The following is a 21,758-nucleotide window of genomic DNA, read 5'->3' as shown; positions in this document are numbered from 1 at the left end:
TTAGAAACTTAACACTGGTCTGAATTTTACTAAACTATGGGCAACACTTTGATATAGAAATATAGACAGTGGCAATTTAGATGTTCCTCTTCTATGCAACTTTCTTATGAAATTAGCATATTTATAATTTTTTTTTCTATTCCTATGCTCTTTGAATACCAGAGAAAGTATCATTTGAAAACATGGTGTCAAATATGTTTCAAATCATTTTAATTACCTAAGCCTACAGGGGGCGCTGACATCAACACATACCAAAAATATAAATGTTAACTTTGTAGAAAGAGAAGGAATGTTATGTAACACAAGCAAGACTAAAAAATTTCAGCCTGTGCTGACAGCATAACAAAACAGCTGAATCCTGTTTCTGCTACTGGGCATACAGGATAAAAACACCAGAGGCTGCTCACTGCTGTATATGGTTGGGGCTGTCTTTGGTCTACTAATACAGATAACACCGTCTCTCCACATACATATTCATTGTCAGTGGCTGGTAGATGTTATTTGGTTTACCCAGACCTGTCTGCTGTAATTGTTACCTCTGCTGTGCTGTTGTAAAGCAGACCAGACATGTGCTGTAATCCTCAGAGTCAGACTGGCAGAATTTCTGCTTCTATCTTCTGCAGCGAGGCATGAATGTAAAAAGAGGCACACACGCCTGAAAGCATACTGTACTCACAGCAGGCTTTTTCTTCCTCCGGGAACATCGAAATTCATTACAAAGTTAAAATCAGATGTTTTAGCCCTGTCACATCTTCCACAGGGTCTTTGATTGAATTATTAATCCATTGCTCATATTATTTGAATTTTTAATGCATGCAGAGAACTTCTCTGATTCATCTTTCTTTATCCATTTTTGTGCAGTATGTCCTGTGATTAACGCACTTTAAAAACACCCACTTTTAAAAAGAATTGCTCCTGATTTCTTGCAATATTCTCAGGCAAGTCTCCTCTTTTCTGTTCCACTTTGAGAATAATCCCTCTGCTTTCATTAGGATGAGGAAAAGAGGGCATGGGACTGCCTCTCTTTAGCAGACCAGAGTCCAAGTGGTTGGGCTCAACTATGCTTACAAATTAAATTAACGCTGTAAAGGCTCTAGAGTCTGGATGAATGGGTCCAAATTAGGCAGCCTTGAGAGTTCCCTTTAAAGGACACAATGTCTGGATGAGGCTTTGATAAAAAAGATACTGTTATAGATGAGGCAGGATAGAGGAATATCTCTTTCTTTTCTGTTAATTTTGAGACATCCTCTCTCCTTTTTTAATAATTTCTTTCATTTTAAATCTCAAGCGGATCTTTAGTATGCATCAAGTGCTGTTTTTTAACAACTGTTCCTCTATTTGTCATCTTCTGTGTCAATTTTTCAAGTCCCAATGCCCTCTTTCTATCACTTTTTAATCCGTCTTTTATCCTCTCTCTCCCTGTATACCATCTCTTTTCTCTTCTGTATTTCTTGCTCTGTATATCAGAGTTATTGCCACTTGTTCTTTGTTACATGGTATTTTAAGCAAGTGTGCACCCAAGATTGGTATTTCAGCTCTTCTTTAGCCACCAAATTAAACTCTTGCCCTGATGAAAATGGTACCACTCTAATTATGAAGACTAAATCTCACTGACTTTATCTAATGTGATGGTTAATCAAGTCCAGGAGTATCAAAAAGGCCAAAGGTGACAACAGTAATTTCTTTCCTACCTCAGCAGATAATAAAGTGAAATAATTTCCCTGGCACTGTCAGTTTGAACCTAGAATCAAATGACGAGAGAGATCAGAGGGACAAAGGGCGGTCAAATATGGTACAGGAGCCGTAGCCCTAACAACGCAACATGGGGCACATGAAATCATCGGACTATGAGGAAGCAAAATCATACCCGACATTTTAGGGTCATCACAAGCTTCAGGCCCCTGAATAATCTCCGTGTTCCTACAAGTTGCTTCGTCTTGAGTGGATTGTAATTTGGCAGCATGTATGTGTAGCATTCCTCTGCAAAAGACAGACAGAGAGGACAGAGAAAAAGAGAGAGAGAGAGAGCGAGAGAAAGAGTGGTTGGCAGGGCGGGGGGTTGTCTGTGTGTTTTGGGCCCCTGGTTGACAGTAGATGAGATGGAAAGTGAGATGTTTTGGATGGGAACATTGTTGACTTTGGCTCGGACTGGCGGGCACAGGTACACAATGTTTGACGGTGCAGGGTCAGAGAGAACGAGAGACAATAGGACAGAGGATTCAGCCTTGTCCCTGTGACTGCATGAGAGTAGGGGCGGATGTGGCACATTCGGGTAGATCAACATCACATCTTAATGTTGTGTTTGTGTTAATTTCACTATCATGACTTCAAGATTTGTCATATTAACATATTGATCCCAGTTTGGATGAAGTTTTATGATATCACCTGTTGGACTTTTGTTTGTAATTAAGTTTTTCTGGTGCTGTAAAAAAGTAATTGAGACTTATTTGGTATTGTACTTTAAACAGAACAAGGTCAAAAAATAAGTTACAAAACTGATATACAATAATCATATTAATAACAAAAACAATCACGAAAATGAACCAAATTACAGAAGAAATAATGTTGTAGAAAATACTTCAATTGTTCGAAAACCACAAAAGAAAAGATGTCTATTGTAATCCTTTTGAAGCATTGGCATCAAAAAGCTCCAAATATCCAAGCCAAATATTCAAAGACACAATCACCTTCTGTTTTCAGATGAGCTCAAGGGACAACAAGTCTTCTCTGATCAGAAGAACTGTGGGATCCAGACCTGGGGGCCAAATCTGGCCTGTGGTACAGTTACACCCGGCCCACAAGATAATATCATATTTTTATAATGACTGGCCCACTTGTATAGGATTATACATATATATTTTCTCCAGTATAAAAATGTGAACTTAACATTGATGATTTCAAGAATCCTTAAATCTTAAAAATTTAAATAAGTAAAAAGAAAAAGTAGTTAGATAAAACATCAACTTATCACTTTGTATTTTTTGATTTCATATTTTGACCTTTTTTAAATCATAATTTTGACATTTTATCTCGTTTGTACTTTAAGATTCAGAATTTTAAAATTTGAAGTCATAATTTGACTTTGAAACTCATGAATATGCATTTTGTTTCATATTTTGACCTTTAAGCTCATGATTTTGAATTTCATCTCATATTTAGACCTTTCAGATACACAATCTTAGATTTGAAGTCATAATTTGACCTTTAAAACTCATGATTTTGAATTATATCTCATATTTTGACATCTAAAACGTAGAATTTTGACTTTCTTATATATTTGCCTTTCAAAAACTTTTTTTTTACTCTTAATTTTGTTTTTCGACCTTTTGAACTAATAAGTTTGACATTTAGCTCAGATTTGAGCCCTTAAACTTATCATCTTTACTTTTCTTTAATCTCAAAGTCATTTTCCGTAATTTATTACTGCTGAAATTGAGGTTGACAGTTGGTGGTTAAATCCTGACCCTCAGATTTGACCTAAATTCAGAATCCAACCCCTGCTGTGACTACGTTTGACACCCCTGTTATTGAAAAGTCTGAAATTAATTTGAAGCTAGTTTAGTGGAATAAAATAGGAATAATGGGACTTTTTGTTGCGAGCTAAGCCAAGGTACATAAACTGAAGATCTACTAGCCTTAACATCCAGTGTATTAAATAAAAGAGACAGAGGAAAGAATGGACTGGTTTTCAAGATGGGAGATGCAAGCTGGGTAAGATCACCTGCATGCCAGCCAGCTGGACTGGAAGGCGTTGCGATGATCAGCAAGTCCAATCTTCCTCTTAGTTCAGTTTTTGTTTGGTTGGGTTGTGACTAAAAATAATGACTAATTTCATTCAAGTCCGTGCGTCTGGGCCAGCCGTAGAGTCTGGTAATATGCAAGTTGACGTCTTCTCATCCTCTCAGCGGCAGCCTTCTACCTGAGTCTTGTGATATCATGCAAAGGTGACATGACAGCAGCTTCATGCACACTGCTGGTGCATTAAAGACTATCAGACAAGCCAGTCACATTTCAACATAGCTTGACACATTGCTTATTTACCTTATCAAAACTGGTCCAAAACAATTTGCAAAACAGAGAAGGAAAAAAAAGTGGAGGAACTCTGTGTTGCTTATCATTCCTGACAGTTGCCAAGCTGAACCTTGTCAACAGTCTGCAGCAGCGTTTTGGATCATTTGTAATAAGTTCATAGAGGATGAAGTGGGGCAGGGGGAAAGGGAATTGTTGCAGTCCTGCTAGTTAATATAAAAGTGTTTTAGTATCTCTAAATCAGCTTGTGAGGCAACAAATAAAATGTTAAGCTTTGTGTGCTGCTCAGCCCTTTAGGGTTGGATAGGTACGCTTTTTATCCCTATAGAAGTGCAAAAAAGTGTGACTGTACCAGTTGGTTATTTTAGGAGCCTTTCCTGTGGAAGCACGAACCATGCGTACCATGCCAGACCGAACTAAACTGGACCACTCAATGGAAATGTGCTATTGGCATCATCGGAAGAAATGCTTTCAATATTAATGTGACGGAAATTATCATTCATCCAGTTCTTAGTTGAGACAAAAAATGTGAATTTATTAGACTTAAAAGATGTGAACATTTGAGTGTCATCAGCATACGAGTGTAATGACGTTCCTTCAATTTAACTGATAACGTATAAGATAAAGAGGGTTTATGGGGTTGGCAATACAGTGGGACCCAAGATTGATCCCTGAGGCACACCATGGGACAGAATTGCTGTTAAACAAACAGTAAGGGGGCTCTAAGATTAACTAATAACTGTCTATGTTTAACAAATTAAACTGTCTATGTTAAGGCTTCAAAATCTTTTTAATTTTATTAGAAAGAAAAATTCAGTGTCCATTGTTAGCTCTCTTTAAAGTAAGACTACCAGTGTTTTTGTCCAAGATATATTTTTTGTGTTTGTTTTTAGACCTTTTCATTTATCATCTAGTAGATTATAAATATAAGGCACTTAATTTTTCCCAACAAGTAGCTGAGGAATGTCTTGTTTTTTCTTGTCTTGGTGTTATTTTTCCCCTACTGTCTCTCTTAATTGGGGTCACTAGGAAACTGCTGTCAGGACAGTTTTTAATGGATGTAGCAGAGCACAAATCTTTTTAATCATCCTGTAGGAAGGAAGTCGATTATTTTTCCAGCACGCTACTTTTCATTCCTCCGGTGCAGGAGGAGAGAGAGAGTGGTGAGAGAGAAGCACTATCTTTCTATCAAAATTTGACTCTGTGTGTGTGTCTGTGTTTTTGTGTGTCCTACAGGTGACCATCCTTCGAGGAAAGGATGGATATGGCTTCACCATCTGCTCGGACTCCCCTGTGAGGGTGCAGGCTGTCGATCCAGGCAAGTTTTACATGAACACGTCTGTCTGAATTCAACTCTACTTTTCAGAAGGAGGTTGTTGTTTAAATTTTGATGTCTCTGCTGCCTGGCTTCTGGCTCTGTGGTGTTTAAAAATGAAGAAACATATCTTGAAGTTTTACAGGGCATTGCTCAATTCAATTTTTCGTTCTACTTCCGACACACAAAATTCATTCATGAAAAAGAGAGCAGCCATGAGCAAAGCTGGTTTATAAAAAAGACTTGTTTTTCATATCCTTACTGTTAGAGATATTTTTACTTTTGCAGGTATGAAATCAATACTCTAACAACCATAGGATGTGTTAATACAGTATAGTCATTGTAATCTTTATTATTTATGAAGCTGTTCAAGGTGAAAGTAACAAGTTATGCAACCAAACTCCATTACTTTATTTCATCACACACAATGTTCAAATAGAGTACTGTTGCATGTCCCTAGAGTGAGGTCAGAATTTTCAAAGGCTGCTTTTTTGATCCTGCTTTATTTCAACAATTTGATTTTTAACACTTCCTCTAGTTGTAGCTGTTACATATTAATATGAATTTTATTTTTTCTTATCCTAATTTAATTCCTCATCTGGTTCATGGTGCTTTGCTTTTTGTCCATATTATTGACTTGCCATTTAAGGATCTAAGTGGGCAGTCTGCCCTCAGTGTGAGAAACACACCCAAACTATACATACATCCACTGAGATGCTATTTTTCTAGTTCAACATAAATCTAGTGTTGTTGCTATTTAAGGATATAAGGAAACACCATGGGGCCAAATGTGCCACGGGCCTTTTCCCTCCTGGTTTTAGGGCCTTTGGGACAGGACCAAGGGCTCACAGTGCCCTCCTACCTGCCCATATAGTACCTTAGTCCATGCTTGATCACCACATCCACCCATTCCTCTTTACCTCTTTACTTTTAGATTGGGCAGGATGGTCTACCCAGTATCATAAGAAGAGAAGTCAAATACAGGAGGAAAAGCCTGAAATTTTAATCTTTTGGAGCAATGAGTCCCTTCTACTCCTGCCTCATTAAAAAACAAAACAAACAAAAAAAAACTTTCTGTATTGTAGTTTTGAGCTGCAAAGTGCTCACTACAAACCCTAGCATTACTGCTAACTGGTGGATGCTTCCTTTTTATTGCTGCTAGCTATTGTTATTTAATCAGCAAACACTGAAAATGAACAGTCTTCTCCCATCTAACTAAAAATCTACAAACAAACTCTATGAAATTCATTGGCATAGCCTGGGGCAATAGAAAACATGCCTCTCTTGACTTGTTTTACTCAGTGCCGTTCCTAGCTAGAGAAGTTAAGCGAACTATTCCGATGACATCATGAATATGGCGTCACCCTTGTTTTGAAATTGTTATATCTAATTAAGAATTTTTAAATTTGCTTGGGCTGTCAGTAATGATTTGTCAGAGTGAGAGACGTTTTTGTTAATTATGATAACTACATTTATTGTTTCATGCCCTTTTTATAGGTGTGGGTTTTGTTTTTTCTTTCAACACATTATTTACCCTTGCCCTTGGAAATATACAAAGACATCTAGACACAACTTAAGTCATGTCAATCCTCCCATCTGCCTGATGGTGCCCTCGGGAGCTTTACTCACCACATCTTTGCTTTACTTCAGCCTCAATCTTCGGCCCAAACATACCTAAAAGTTCTGCACAGTACTGTACATGCAAAAGATTCTAGATTGAAATCCAAGACGAGCCCCCATTTTTCAAAACCTGGCTCAAGGGCTATGACAAATTTAGGAAGGACACCAATATGAACTTTATATTATGATTTTTTACACAAAAATTAGATTACAGCTGAACCTATGTTTAAGCATATGTCATAGGTTTTCTTAGCCCTGAACCTACGCAGAACCTACACACATAGCCTGACATGCAATTCCTCAAAAATTGGATTTTGTGTTCACACAACACAGACTGCAAAGCTGTGATTGGTCACCTGGGTAGCATTGGGTCACTAGCAGCCTCTGAGTGATGTCTACAGCCATTGGAGTGAGAAAAATGGCTACTTATGACAATACAACTAGTCAGAAATGCCTTTCATCATCTGCGTCTCAGTGGATGAACAAGCACACTAAATCGCTAAATCCCCCTGTCCTTTGCCTCAACTAGTCCAGTAACCATATAGTCTGTCTCCTCTGATGTTTCCCTTACCAATAATTACAGTAAATCTACTACCACTCAATATTTACCGGCTTTTATGACACATAATACTGAAAGTTATGAAACGTCAAAAATATAGACAACCTTACAAGGCACTAAATGTGAATTAATTAGAGATGATGATGTTAACATATAACTGTATAAAGTCCTTTTTCACCTCATGGTTTTTACTTAGTCTTAAGCATTAGGATCTAATGAATGTTCCTTGAATCAAGAAAGTTTCAGTCCATCTATAAGTAACTTTTTCTGCCTTTAGCACCCACTTAAGCAGTGTGGTGTTGATAATAGGGAGTCTGTCTTTCCAATGGATGGAAATGAGCCTTCATGTTGGCATACATCCATGCTGTTGTCAGGCTTTTGAACAACACGCTGGAGCAGATCAGATCAATACCCTGTGGAAAGCTGAGCAGAAGTACAAACTTCATTTCATCTCATAAAACAACACAATATTCATTTTAGATTATTGGTGCAGTAATGGATATGCCATGCTGAACCAGAATCGACACATTTGATACAAAAAGCAGCTACAGAGCTGAATAGGACAATAGGACCTTGAGTGTGAGCAGTGTTTGGACTAATGTGTTCCTTTACTGTTGCAGGGGGTCCGGCGGATCAGGCAGGTCTGCAGCAGTTGGACACTCTCCTGCAGTTGAACGGTCAGCCGGTGGAGCAGTGGAAATGTGTGGACTTAGCCCATGCTATCAGGTAATGAGTCCAACAGGACAGAGGATTATGGGCTGATTTAAAACCAGAATGTTAGAGTCTTTTTCCTAGGCTTATTCAGGACCCATGATCTGGGATTTGTAATGACTATATGATAGACTGGGAGGTTTTTGGAGTTAATTTTGGGACTTGACCAATCTGATAGAGAACTTTGGTGAAGTGATTGAAATATTGATTGCCTGTTGCAAATAAAATTTAGCAAGATTAGATAAGAAGTGTAAACTTTCAGTCAGAAAGGTTATCAAAGCCTTTGGCTCTTTATTGAGAGATGCATTTTTTGATTTAATGGATTAATTTAATAACAAATACCACCAGTAGATTTCTTCCTCTGAATGGATTCATTGTATTGAATTATTATATTACATAGAGTAGAATTGCATTTTTGTTGTCATTGCAATAAAAACAGAAAAAGACAAGAAAGCAGCTTTTATCAGTGGCAGCACAGATAAAACACAGAGAAATTAAAGAAAAAGTACACCCAAAAACCATCAGACTTTGTGCAACATATTAATGGTACTTTAGACCTGTTTTTTTGGATGGTTTACGTATTTATTTCTTTGTGATTGTTACATGGTTTACTTGCAGAAATTTACTTGTATTCAATCAATAACATGATTATTGAATTTATGTTTTATTTCAGTTTAACTTAACTGAATTCCTGTATAATTCTATTCTAAATCCATTTACTTGAGACTTAACATGCAACATTCTGATTATTATTGCAGCAAAAAATCAAATAAATCAAAATCATTTATACCTCATGTTAGGCTTAGGGAATATGGCCAAAATATAACACAGGATTTTTCTTTTTTCTTCTTCTTTTTTTTTTGCAGCCGTACCAGAGACTTTAATTGGCTTCAGTGTTTACAGTTGCATTTCTGTCATGAGTTTAAACACACCTTTAAAGAGTTGTTTATACCAAATGACTGCAAGGACTAAAAACAAACTGAGACAACACATGTTGTGTTAAAGCCCCAGACAGGCTGACAGACGCTCTGCAGAGCAAGCAATGTTGGTATGTTGCTGTTATTACAGACATCTGATTTTAAGGAAAAAACACATTTTACCTGTTTACTGTATTGCAGGTTAAGTCCATTCTGAGGCATTACTTTTACTGTTGACGTTACTGAATTTCCCTGGGGATTAATAAAGTATCTATCTACCTACCTACAGGCCAACCTACCAACTTATCTACCTACAGACAGACCTACGCACTTACTTATCCACTTGCTTACCTACCAACCAACCTACGTCCCTATATACTAGCTGACCTATCTACTGATGGACCTAACGACTGACCAACCTACTGGCCTACCCAAATACCTGCTGACCTACCTACCTGTCTACCAGCTCACTGACTGACCTACCAACAGACCTACCTACTTAACCTACCTACCAACGGACCAACCTATTGATCTACCTACCGCCTTAACAACTTACAGACAGACCAACCTACCTATCTACAGACCTACATACATACCTGCCAACCACCAATAGACCATCAAACCTACAGACCGACTGATCAGCTGATAGATCAGTTGGTTTACCACCCACCACTACCTCATGTGAATACATTGTGGTGTAATGACTTCTACCAGTAATGACGGTGTAGCAAAAATCCATTCAGTGGCATTACTTTTACCTTTGGGTTTTTGCGTTTCCTCAAGATTAATAAAGTATCTATCTATCTACCTACCTAAGAACCAACCTACCAACTTATCTACCTACAGACTGACCTACCTACATATCTACCTATCTACCGACAGACCTACCTACCTTCCTACTGACCTACCTACCTGTCTATCTTCACTGACCGACCGACCTACTACTTATTCTATGTACCTACCGATGGACCAGCTGTCGGAACTACCTACCTACCAACCCACCGACAAACCAACCAACCAACCTACCTACAGGCCGACTGACCGATCAGCAGACTGATAAATCGGTTTGTTTACCCCCCCACCTCTACTTCATGTAAATGCATTGTGGAGTAATGACTTCTTTAAATGAAAGTAAACTTAAACTCCCTTTGGGTTTATTGTTATCAGCTCCTTCTGCACACTTATTGGACTGCGCTTCCTTCAGCTTTTTATTGTGTCTCACAGTGGGCCCAACATTTTTCATACATAATTTTTATGTACTCCTACCTGCCCATCTGAAATGGTGTTTCCCCACTATTCAACAGTTTTGAGGAGTTTTTCAATAAAATCTGAACCCCATATAGTTTATTATTAAACAGTACACTACAGCTTTTTGCTGCAGGGAGAAATTTCAGATACTAAGGTAGACAAGCTGTTTACTGGAAGTGATGCCTTCCTCATTAATGCAAGGAGTTACTTGTAAAAAATTTCTAGGATAGCTTTAAGTGCAAAGCAGAGATGCAGTGCCACTTCTAAGGCCACAGCTGACATTTTTGTGTCCTTAGATTTAGAGTGCTTCTAACCAGTGTTCATTGTTGCAAGGTTATGAAAAGTGACTTCTGAGTATCCGTAACATCATTTTTATATTACTCAGTGCACTTGATATTTTCAGTTTTTCAAGGAAATGGCTTTAGCAGCAGCTGTAGACATGAAAACTTTGCCACCAAAAACGACTAGTCAGATCAGTTTTCCTTCAGCCAATCTTTGTTGACAAAGCTGGTTCATCTAATTTAGCCGTTATTGATTTTGATTGGTCAGTGTGGGAGAAATGACATTGATGAGCATGGCATTGATTCAAAAGTTGAACTGTTTTGAACTGAGAGCACTGAGAGCAAAAAGCGCTAGCTGTTGACACAGATCGTTAAACAGCTTTTTTGCTTTTTTTTGGTCAAAATCATGCATTCAAAGAAATCAGTGGTTTACTGTTTAGTAGTTAAACCTTATGCAGTTCAGTTTATACTTAACACTAAGACTCCTCAATTCCAAAAGTCAGGTTAAACCAGGAGGTCAATGGAGTTAAGAGGTGTGTTTCTAATGGGCTTGGAAATAGTGTAGCAGCTGTAGTAATCATGCCACCACATGGCAAAAGAAAGACGACCGAACCCATTCAGGGACGCTGTCTTCAGGGTATTATGATGGAGTGGTGTTGTAAGAGAACAACTGAAGGAGAACGAACAGACTTTCCAAAACAAAGAAAAGAGTTTTGTTGGCCTGAAAGACAAACAAATAACTTTGAGAAGCTTATCATTGCTTGAAGTTATTCACAGAACCTTGTTCTCAGATGTTTATCAGCGCATGTCTGCCACTCACTACACTCACAGACACTTGCTGGTGAACCAATAAGGGAGGGGTGGGAAGTGAGGAGACTGGAGTGGAGGAGGGAGCCAAAGAGGCATTCAAAGAAAGCATTTGTTTTTGTCTGAAAGTCACCTTTAAATATTAAATAGTTATGTGCATTTTCAAATACATTCCTCATTGATTTTTCTTTCTCATTGCAGAAACAGTGCTAATGAAATCACAGTGGTCGTCTGGCGCACGGGCCCCTCAGCTAAGCCTAACTTTGAGGGCCTCATCCACCGTCCCTCCTACAAGCCCTCCACCTCAAACTACGATGCCCCCTCGCCTCCTACCCGAAGGCGTGCACCTGACCTCGGCAACAGCAAAACACCCCCAGCTGTGCCGCCTCTCCCCGCTCACCATCGTGCCACCGCCGCCCGCAGGCTGCTGGTCAATGGCTCTGACGCCGGGAACAGTGGCGGCCTAGGCTTAGGGACCCTCGCATGGGGGGCCCAGGGAGGCTCAGCAGAAGAGCTGGACGGGAAACCGCGACTCCTCCACCACCCTCACACTGCCACGCTGAAGGGCACCAGGGTGAAGGCGTCCAACGGGGACAACTACATCATCCTGGCCCCCATCAATCCCGGAAGCCAGGTACCGCAAACTGGTGGTGGGCTGCATCTTCATCATCTCCTTCGTCCTCCTCATCCTCACCATGGTCATATGGTGGCTCATCCTAGATATGTCTCCTTACCTTTCATCCCCGGTGCTGATAGATAGATGGACTGTGTGTGTCTGTGCCATTTGGGTTACTGTTGTCTCATTGATGTGTGCTTTAAGACAGATGAACACTGCTCACTGTGCAGTGCAATTTACACGTGGAGTAACAGACTGCAAAGCAAGAGAAGATAATAACATACAATTAGCTATTAATAATATATTGTATGCTTGTACTATGTGAAGCTTTGGCAACATTTTTATCACAGTCTTTCAACATAGCACAGTTCATGACAGGAAAACAATGCATTTGTAGTAGATGTAATTTAACTGACACAAATCAAATAGACTAAATACATAGCAATGGTGCCATAGATTATAAATCACTGTTTGCAGTGGTGGCTGGGGCATTTTTTCTGAAGGAGGGAACAATTCTCCACAAGTGGACTAAAACCTACATCTTCATTCAAAACAAAATGGAAATAGTTATTAGTTGGCTAACAGATTTTATTATCATGGTAACTTTAACCCAAGGAAGTTGAATCTCTGAACCTCATCATTCTCTACAGTGGTTCTCAACTGGTCTACCCTAGGACCTATCACTGACTTCATGAGAAATTATGACCTAGATTGTCAAAAACTTTCAGCTTTAAAAGGAGGAGCAGCAATCTGATGTATAGGACTGACTTAAAACTTGTTTTTAAATCTAAAAAGTTAGCTGCATCCTGTAAAATAATATGTACAAAATGATTGGTATGTAGGACGCATGACATATGCAATGACAGTGCATGCCTCAACTCATGTAATGCTAAAACATGCGCCATCATTGCCTCTTATGTGTGCCACTGTCACACACTGTACAGGACCTATTTGTTAATTACCTCACTCATTGTGTATAACAAGCAGTCGCTTCTCTGCTTAAGGCATGGTGGAATATGTAAGGGTTATACTGGCAGGATTTGGCGCCACCTTATTGTGGGGTGCTTTTTATGCCTTTATTTTTAGAGAGGAGGACAATGAATAGAGTTAAAAATGGGGATAAGAGAGAGAGGAGAGATGTGGGAAAGGGCCACAGGCCAGACTTGAACCAGGGCCACCTGTGTACATGGAGCACTAATTTACCACTAGGCCATCTCCGCCCCTTGGCGGCACACTTGAACCGCTTTTCTCCCTTGTGAGTTAATAAACCTGCATTAGAAGAAATGGGAAGTATACTGTTAAGCAGATAAACCGTGTGGAGTGCTGGCTGACTGAAACCCTGTAAAGACTCTATGAAGTGGAATCCAAAATTTGTCGTAAAGTGGATGAGGGCAGAGGAACTCATGTGCTGTGAGTTTGTCTCACAGCAATCACAGCAGGCTGAGCTCAACTGCAGTATTATAGCTAGTAGCTGCGCTAACTCCTTATGCAGAAAACCTGTGGTAATAAAAGAGCGACACAGCTGCACGGGAACTACATGTAATGGACTTTACTGAACAAAATGGAAATCAGAGGAGGATGCTTTGATCCAAATCTTGAGGAGACTCCATGAAAAAGTCTTTGGCTGGATCAGGGTGGTTTATATGGTAAATAAAACATGGATAGATGACTACTTAGGGATTCAGCACATCATTGATTTGTTTTTTGCCACTTATTTTTTCAAGACACATAATCGCAACCCACTGAAAACAGCTCCATGTGCCCCTTTTGGGCCCACCAGTTGAGAACCACTGCTCTACAATCGGTCACGTCATTGTTTAAAAGTCAGTGGCCTGCGGGCTGAATGAATTTAGCTCAAATGAAGTGAAATCAAGGGGTTATGTCCCACGACAGCTGTGACTCATTAACACCGCTAAAGTGAATTAAATAGGATGTTGCAGTGATTTGGCTGTAAGAAACAATCCTGATTTTCAGAAACGGAGTGTTTTTATTATTTATATCTGGTTTGGTTGATGCTCTAGGTTCCACCATAATTTAAAACAAGTTTTTGATACAATAGCCCTAATGGAACATACATGGATTAATTTTGTATATTCCATTTTCCCATGATTCTGTGTAATTGCCTGTTGTTTTCTCAAGATGTCAGCTTATTTATGTTCGTATATCAAGATTAAAGCCAAGTGATTTTCCCATAATAATAAGTTGTTTCTCAAGCTCTGGGGAAACGGACTGAAATTAGCTTTTTATAATGGGAAACACAGCTTTGTTAGATGTTGAGAAAACAAACATAAACCTTTAATCGCGGGAAAATGAAGTAAAATAAAATATATGTTTCATCCTTTTTGTTTAAGAAAAGGATTAAGCCCTACTTGCCCGTTCAAACCAGCCATATCTGACGAGACTATTTCAAAACCAATAGCTTTAAGTAAGAGAAAGATGTCAAAGGAATAGTATTTTAATGCTTATATTCAAACACTGGTCTTTTGCACAATGTGCAGTTTTAGTCTAACATCCATGCACTGAAAGTACAGTACAGTGTGACATGTGTTTGCCATTTTATACAGTGTGTTTGTCATTTTTATAAATGATATCATGTATGCAAGGTAAAAGCTTTGATCATAAAATAAAATAAAGCAACTCATTAAATCAAAAAGACTGAAATGAATTCCTCAGCTAACAAAACTAACAAAAATACTAACCTATCAGCCTACAAATTGTATAAATTCAAGAAAACAAAAGCATTATCAAAGAGCCTTCTTTAAAAGCAGAATGTAGTCTCAGTTTAGCCTAGAGCTTTGAGTCAGTTAACATTAAACATTTCCTCTAACAAACAAATTAACTTCTTTTGCTGTCGTATGTAGGGTTAGTAGTCTATTATTATTAATTATTTATTATCTTTCCCTCTGTTTAACTTCTTTTAAGTCTTATACTTGAAAGAAAAATCACAAGAAAATATTAAAAATTATGTAAATATGTTGCTAGCTTCTGGGAGAAGAGGAAACAGCTGCAGGTACATAAAGGACAAACATCCACCTTCTAACATTCACCACATCTATCCCAATAAAAAAAAAGGACGCAGGGATTTGGTGAGATTTTGTGGTGGCCATCACGAGCTAAATATACCAAAAGCCCTGCAGAAATGGGTCATGTTGGTGACAAATCACACAGACACAATATTCTAGTTCACTAAAACGAGCTTTTTAAGTGCACACAGCTGAAAATATCCATCATAATAACCTATGACTTGAAAAAAGATGTTTCACCAGTGTTACTCTTCTAACACTAATTAACCTGCCATTATAATCTGAACAACATGTGATGTGGTGGCAGCCTTCTTTCTTTACTCGCTCGGCTGATCTTAATTTGTTATGACATGTTGAACCCATCAGTGAGTCACCACATCCTCTGCAGTTCAAACGGGTTCAGCTGAATCCTGGGCATTGAATTTATATCCATTTAGTGTATTAACTAAACGTAAAAATGACATGTTTAATCTTTAAAATAGAAACATCCTGCATAGCATTACATATAAAACATGCAGGACACCATTACACACTATACTCACACACTACTCACTACAGGCCATGTTTTATTACACAGTTATGTATATTAATGTTATGATGATTATTTCTTCTTAAGAAATCTTTCTCAAAGTTTGACATAAAGTAAATTGAGAAAATAGTTTATCATATTTAATATTTAATTTATTCCATTTGGCATTAAGCAATGACACAGTGTCTGATGCCAATAATTTAATAATCTTAATAGCTTTATTCCAGTCTAGACTTGTATAAAGATAAGTTGCCATACTTTCTAAACATGTGCATTTAATCTGAATATAATTGGATATTATTCTGCTTTCAGATCTTGCGGCCTGTTTATCAAGACAACCAGGGGACGTTAGGTAAGACGCCTATTATATTGTTCATTATATTCATGTGATGTTTTGTTAAAGGCTGCAGTGAACTCATGTGGATATTCTGGCTCACAGCCTTTGTTTAATTTGGCTTTCATATTTTGGATGTAGCCCAATGTTAATTTAATTTTTGACTTCACGTTGTTATTTTAATGAGTATGATTGCATTTACTTGGCAGACTGGAGTAGTTTCAAATTACACCAACCCTAGAAATAAAGTAATTGCTGGATATTTTCAAACCCTGTTTTCCTAAAAGTCTTAAAGATCATGTGAGGAGTTGTCATGTGGTTACGAAAAAGGATAAAAATGATACCGATGGGTTTTTATGACCGGAGTTTTCAGACCATTAGCTTGAACTGTGGCGACTCTGCGTGTGATTTTCAATGCCTGATGGGAGTTTACAGGAGTTTTAGTAGTTAAGTACTGTATTTGCATGGCCTTAGGAAAGAGGACGTGAGTTGCCACTAATCATTATTTGCACTAAAAAAAACAAAGCACATACACTATATGGACAAAAAGTATTCAAATACATGCACTCTAATATGGGGTTGGCCCACTTCTGCTGGTTTAACAGCCTCTAATCTTGTGTTTTTGTGGGAGTTTTTGCCCATTCATTCTGTAAAGCACTTTTGAGGTCAGGCACTGATGTTGGATGAGAAGTCCTGGCTCGCAATCTCTGTTCCAATTCAACCCAAAGATACCTGATGAGGCTGAGGTCAGGAGTCTGTCTGAGCCAGCCAGGTTCTTCCACACCAAACTCATCAAGCCATGTCTTTATAGTCTGCTTGTTCACTGGGGCACAGTCATGTTGGACTAGAAAAGCTCCTTCCCTAAACTGTTGACACAGAGTTGGAAGCATAGCATTCCCCTGTATTCTGAAGCAAGATTGGCCTTCACTGAAAATAAGGGGCCTAGCCCAAACCTTGAAAACCAGCCCCATACATTATCCCTCCTCCACCTAACTTTGTAGTTGGCACAATGCCATCTGCAGGTAACATTCTCCCAGCATCTGCCAAACCCAGACTCGCCTGTCTGACTGGTGATTTGAGGCTCGCATGCAGCTGCTCAGCAATGGAAATCCACTACATCAAGCTCCTGTAGCTCAGATTTTTTGCTTTTTAGGAACTCTTCAGCTATTGAATCAGCGAAGCGTTAGCAAAGTGTACTCATCATGCACCTTAGCATGATCACTCTGGGATTTTACTTGGGCTTCTGCTTCATGGCTGAGTTCCTGTTGTTCCTAAATGCTTCCACTTTCTAATAATATCACTTACAGTTGACAGTCGAATATCCAGCAGGGATGAAATTTCATGAACCGTCTTACTGCAAAGGTGGCATCCATCAAAGTACCATACTTGAAGTCACTAAGCTCTTCAAAATGACCCATTTTGTATCACAAATGTTTGCAAATGGAGACTGCATGGCTTGATTTTATATGCCTGTAGCAACAGGTCAGATTGAAACACCTGAATTCAGTAATTTACAGGTGTGACCAAATACCTTTGTCCATATAGTGCTCTCCATAAAGCCATATTTTGTCCCTCTAGAACTTGACAATATAAAGCACTGAGTTTTTAGATGGGATAGGTAGTATAACTTTGTAAATGTTTAGCAGAGTCTTACTAGCTAAATGACCCCTTGACCAATTTTTGTTTTGGCTAACATCTGAGATTTTTTAGGATCCTGTAAAAAAGTAAATAAGTGCGTTTCCTGTAATGTTTACATGCTTCAGATTGCTTAAATGAGTTAGAATTTAAAGAACTTGTACTGCAAACGTTCTCTAGAGATTGTAACTGCTCTACCTGTTTTGTTCCACAGCTGCCCGGTTATACCCAACACGACAGACGCCTGGTCAGCAGTCCCAGGGTGGAGGTGGGGCTGCTTTCTCTGGAGGTGTGACCGGTGGTGGAGGTGGCGGCGGTGGCGGTGGAGGTGGAGTTGGTTTCTCCAACCGTACGGGCTTCCTACGGCGGTCCAACAACTCCAAGACAACCAAAACTGCTTCCACCTCCACTAACGCTGGCGCACCAAACTACCAACAGCAGAATGCCAACTTCGCCAACTACCAGAACTGTACGATTGTGCGCTCGCACACCTCACATGCCAACTATGGATACGTTAAAGTGGCACCTAAAATACTTATCTTCCCCATCTTTGTTCAGGTAAGCTAGCTTGTGTTTATTTAGCTTCATGTGTGAGAGAAAGAGCCTTACTTCTTACCCCACTATGAAGCTTCATTCAGCTCTTTAATGCATTCTATATTGGTCTTTTTCAGTTGTTTATTCATACCTTTGATGTGTCAAATTACATAAAGCATTCATATAAAGGCAACGACTGTCATTATTGTGTCAGACTCTGTCATATATTTGGAGGAAAAACTCAGGAAGATTTCAAGGACAAGCTGCCCTGATTTTTTTTTTTTTTCAGAAAGTTTCTTGTGTGGTTGTGTAAGAAAAGCTGTCATTTCCAGCTTCAGTGTTCAGCAAGTAAAGTCAAATATTTTTGTGCAGTTTCTCCATAAACAGGAGTCTTTAAAGCTCTTTTGAAGAATATTAAACATACAGGAATGATAGCAGACAGAGATGTGAGCATAAAAGTTAACCTTCATGATTTATAGCCTCAAAACTGGAATACACACTGAATAACAAGGACACATAATCAATTCATACACAAAATATAGCCCTTTTTCTTCTTGTGCTGCATTGATGTACCTTAATATTTAATCATCAGATTTCAAAGTGTTATTGATTCTCTTCTCAGAAAACAAACGAGTGTCCCAAAATGTCAAACTGTTGATTTCTATTTTTTAAAATAAAAACCATCAGCTGGCAGTGCACTGCTAGATAAATGATATGTAGGCAAATGAAAGTTGTGACGAGTGAAGACCCGCTTGGACTGTTTTATAAATCTATCATGGTCTATATAATTTGGCTTTTTTAAAGGGGACATATTATGCAAAAATCACTATTTCAGGCTTTTCTAACACAAATATGTGTCCCTGGTCTGTCCACAATACCCTCAAATACCAGAAAATCCATTCTCTCCCCCCCTCTCTTTCTCCACCTTTCAGAAAATGTGTGCTGAAACAAGCCGTTCTCAGTTTTTACATCAAAAAACAACCTCTCTAATGCCAAGGTGAAAACAGATTCTACAAAGTAATGTCAATTAAACAAAAACATGTAATGTAGATAAATGACTGCATAAATTGTCACCCCCTTTACACTGATGAATCTAATTCAACAAAGGCCCAGCCAATTTCTGCTATTAGTCTCATAATTAGTGAAATGGGGATCACCTCTGTCTGTAAGGTCCAGTCACTGGCTAATCAGTATTCCTGGCTACCATTACACCATGAAGACAAAAGAACACTCTGAGCAACACAGAGAAAAGGTTATAGAAATGTATGTTAGAGGATGGATACAAAACACTTTCCAGGCTTCAGCAGCTGAGATGGGAAGAACAACAACTGTTGCCAGGACTCTTCATTAGTCAAAGCTTTATGGGAGAAAGGCAAAGAGATAGTCACAAAACTCATGAAATCCTGACTGGATTCATCAGAAGACATGAGGGAGACTCTATGGTGAAGTGGAAGAAAATTCTTTGCTCTGATGAGACCATAATGGTGCTTTTTGGCCATCAGACAAGACACAGTGTTTGGCAGACACTGCACATCACCACAAACAAACCATCCCCACTATGCAGCACAGCGGTGGGCAGCATCATGCTGTGGGGATCTCAATTAGTCTGCAAGAGAACTCCCAAGAGAGGCTTTAGAGAGGATTTATTCTCCAGTAAGACGATGAACCAAAGCATACAGCAAAAGCTACAGACAAGATGAATGCTCTGGAGTGGCTGAGTCAAAGCCCAGACCTCAGTCCAATAGAGAATTTGTTGAGTGACTATAAAAGGGCTGATAGTGCTTGAATGGTTTTGCAAAGAAGGATGGAGGAAAATTGCAGTTTCCAGATGTGCAAGTCTAAATGAGACCTATCCACACAGACTCAGTGCTGTGGATGCAGCCAAAAGAGTATCTACTAAATACTGACTTGAAGAGGGGGAAACTCAATGCATTTATTTAGCATTATATATTTTTTATTTATTTTATGTTACTGTACAATTGGTTTTCACTTTGATATTAAAGAGTTTTTTTGTAATTTTTTTTGTCAAACAGTCAAATTATACTGACCATAATTGATTTATAAAATCAATAAAATGGGGATAAATAGTTTTTATAGCATTTCCATTATCACCTTTATATATGTTATACATATTTCTCTTAACCACCATCATTTTTGCTAATGCTAGTTTTACAGTGATCATTGCTTCATCATTTAACATCATTCTTTCCTCTATAATCATTACTGAAACAGTTTCATTGAATCCAAGAGTAATACGACTTCTCTACTATAATAAATTAACGCTGGTCTTCTTATAATAAGGTGTAGTCAGTTGTATTCTTTATATCTGAACTCATTTATCTAGGTGTCTTGGAATAACAACATTGGGTTTCACATGATTATCTGAAATACCAAAGATCTCAAGGAAATGGCCAAAATGAACCGGTTTAGAGTAAAGAAAATGTAGCTATGCATGTATGTCCACCCTGGGCTTTAGTAATGGCACACCTTAAAACATGATTGTCTTGTCCTGTCTCTTTTTTCAATCATATGTTTCCCCCCTGTAAGATTCAAAATGCTATATTTTTCATACAAAACTTAGAAAATGTTACAAACTTGGGTCAAGATTTCCTATTAAAGAGGTTGTGGTGGGTCCTGATGAGGATAGACCAACTGAGGACCATCATTAGTCCTGTGTGGACAATTAGTGAATCTCTGTATAATTGCTGCAAACTATGACTGCACTTCAGATTTGTATTCTAGATGTAATTCTTCATCTGATGACGTTAGCAGGAAATTTAGGTCAGAGGAAATTGACATTTGTGGTTTGCTGAGATGAAACAGGTTGACCTTCTGTCTGAGAATTTAAACTTGTACAACTTTTCAACATTTCTCTGGTTGGCCTGATGTTTATTTCATCAAATTCAAAGTTCAGGACTATGCTTGTCAGTTAACACACTTTATAAACATTGTTTGCTATGTAGATAAAGGTACTGTTATCACTGTAAGTTGGGATAGTGGGATTTACAGACAAAGCACAGAATTAGTGTGCTGATTTTATTGAAGTTTTGCCCTAAGGCTGTTGAAACTACAGTTTCTTATAGTCTGTCAGAGGAGACAAAAGTTGGTGTAAAAGTGAAACTTAAACCCACTTCTGTTGGTGTATTTCCTCTGATAAAGAACACAATAAATGTCTCCAAATACGTAGTGTAAGTAGTGCATACTGCTAGTCAGCAATAGTTGTGCTGACTGTTGTGATGTTTGCTAACCTGGTCCAAAATAAATCACCTTTCTACAAACAGATAACTAACCCAGTGGGTTTCAACATTTTTTAACCCAAGGTACACCTAAGGTTAAGCCAAAAGTCTCAAGGCACATCATATTCATATTGATACAAAACAGACTCTTTAAATGATGTTACAGTCAAGACCACCCATAAGGGGGGATGAAGGGGACACCTTTCTGAATCCCAGCCAACTGGGGGATCATGGAGGTCAGCAAAACCGTGGTCCATTCTTAAATTAAGCTGTGATAACCAATATATTTAGCCCAATTAATAACACTTATCAAAGCAAAAATAAATTTTATTTAGTTATGTTTTGGTAGGATATAGCTTTCCTC

General features: G+C 38.5%; 1 protein-coding gene across 3 annotated transcripts in view; it reads left to right on the top strand.

The window, feature by feature from the left end:
* rgs3a (regulator of G protein signaling 3a) overlaps positions 1–21,758 on the top strand; it is a 299,175-nt gene that overhangs the window by 97,946 nt on the left and 179,471 nt on the right. For all 3 annotated transcript variants that reach the window (XM_041810282.1, XM_041810284.1, XM_041810283.1), the window contains 5 exons: positions 5,266–5,347; positions 8,144–8,249; positions 11,689–12,121; positions 15,968–16,007; positions 17,839–18,182. In XM_041810282.1, coding sequence (XP_041666216.1) covers positions 5,266–5,347; positions 8,144–8,249; positions 11,689–12,121; positions 15,968–16,007; positions 17,839–18,182 — 1,005 coding nt within the window. The remainder of the gene's footprint in view (positions 1–5,265; positions 5,348–8,143; positions 8,250–11,688; positions 12,122–15,967; positions 16,008–17,838; positions 18,183–21,758) is intronic.

Source organism: Cheilinus undulatus, linkage group 17 (genome assembly GCF_018320785.1).
Source record: "Cheilinus undulatus linkage group 17, ASM1832078v1, whole genome shotgun sequence".
NCBI lineage: Eukaryota > Metazoa > Chordata > Actinopteri > Labriformes > Labridae > Cheilinus > Cheilinus undulatus.
Note: the sequence above shows the minus strand (reverse complement) of the source record. Positions and strands in the feature narration are given on the sequence as shown.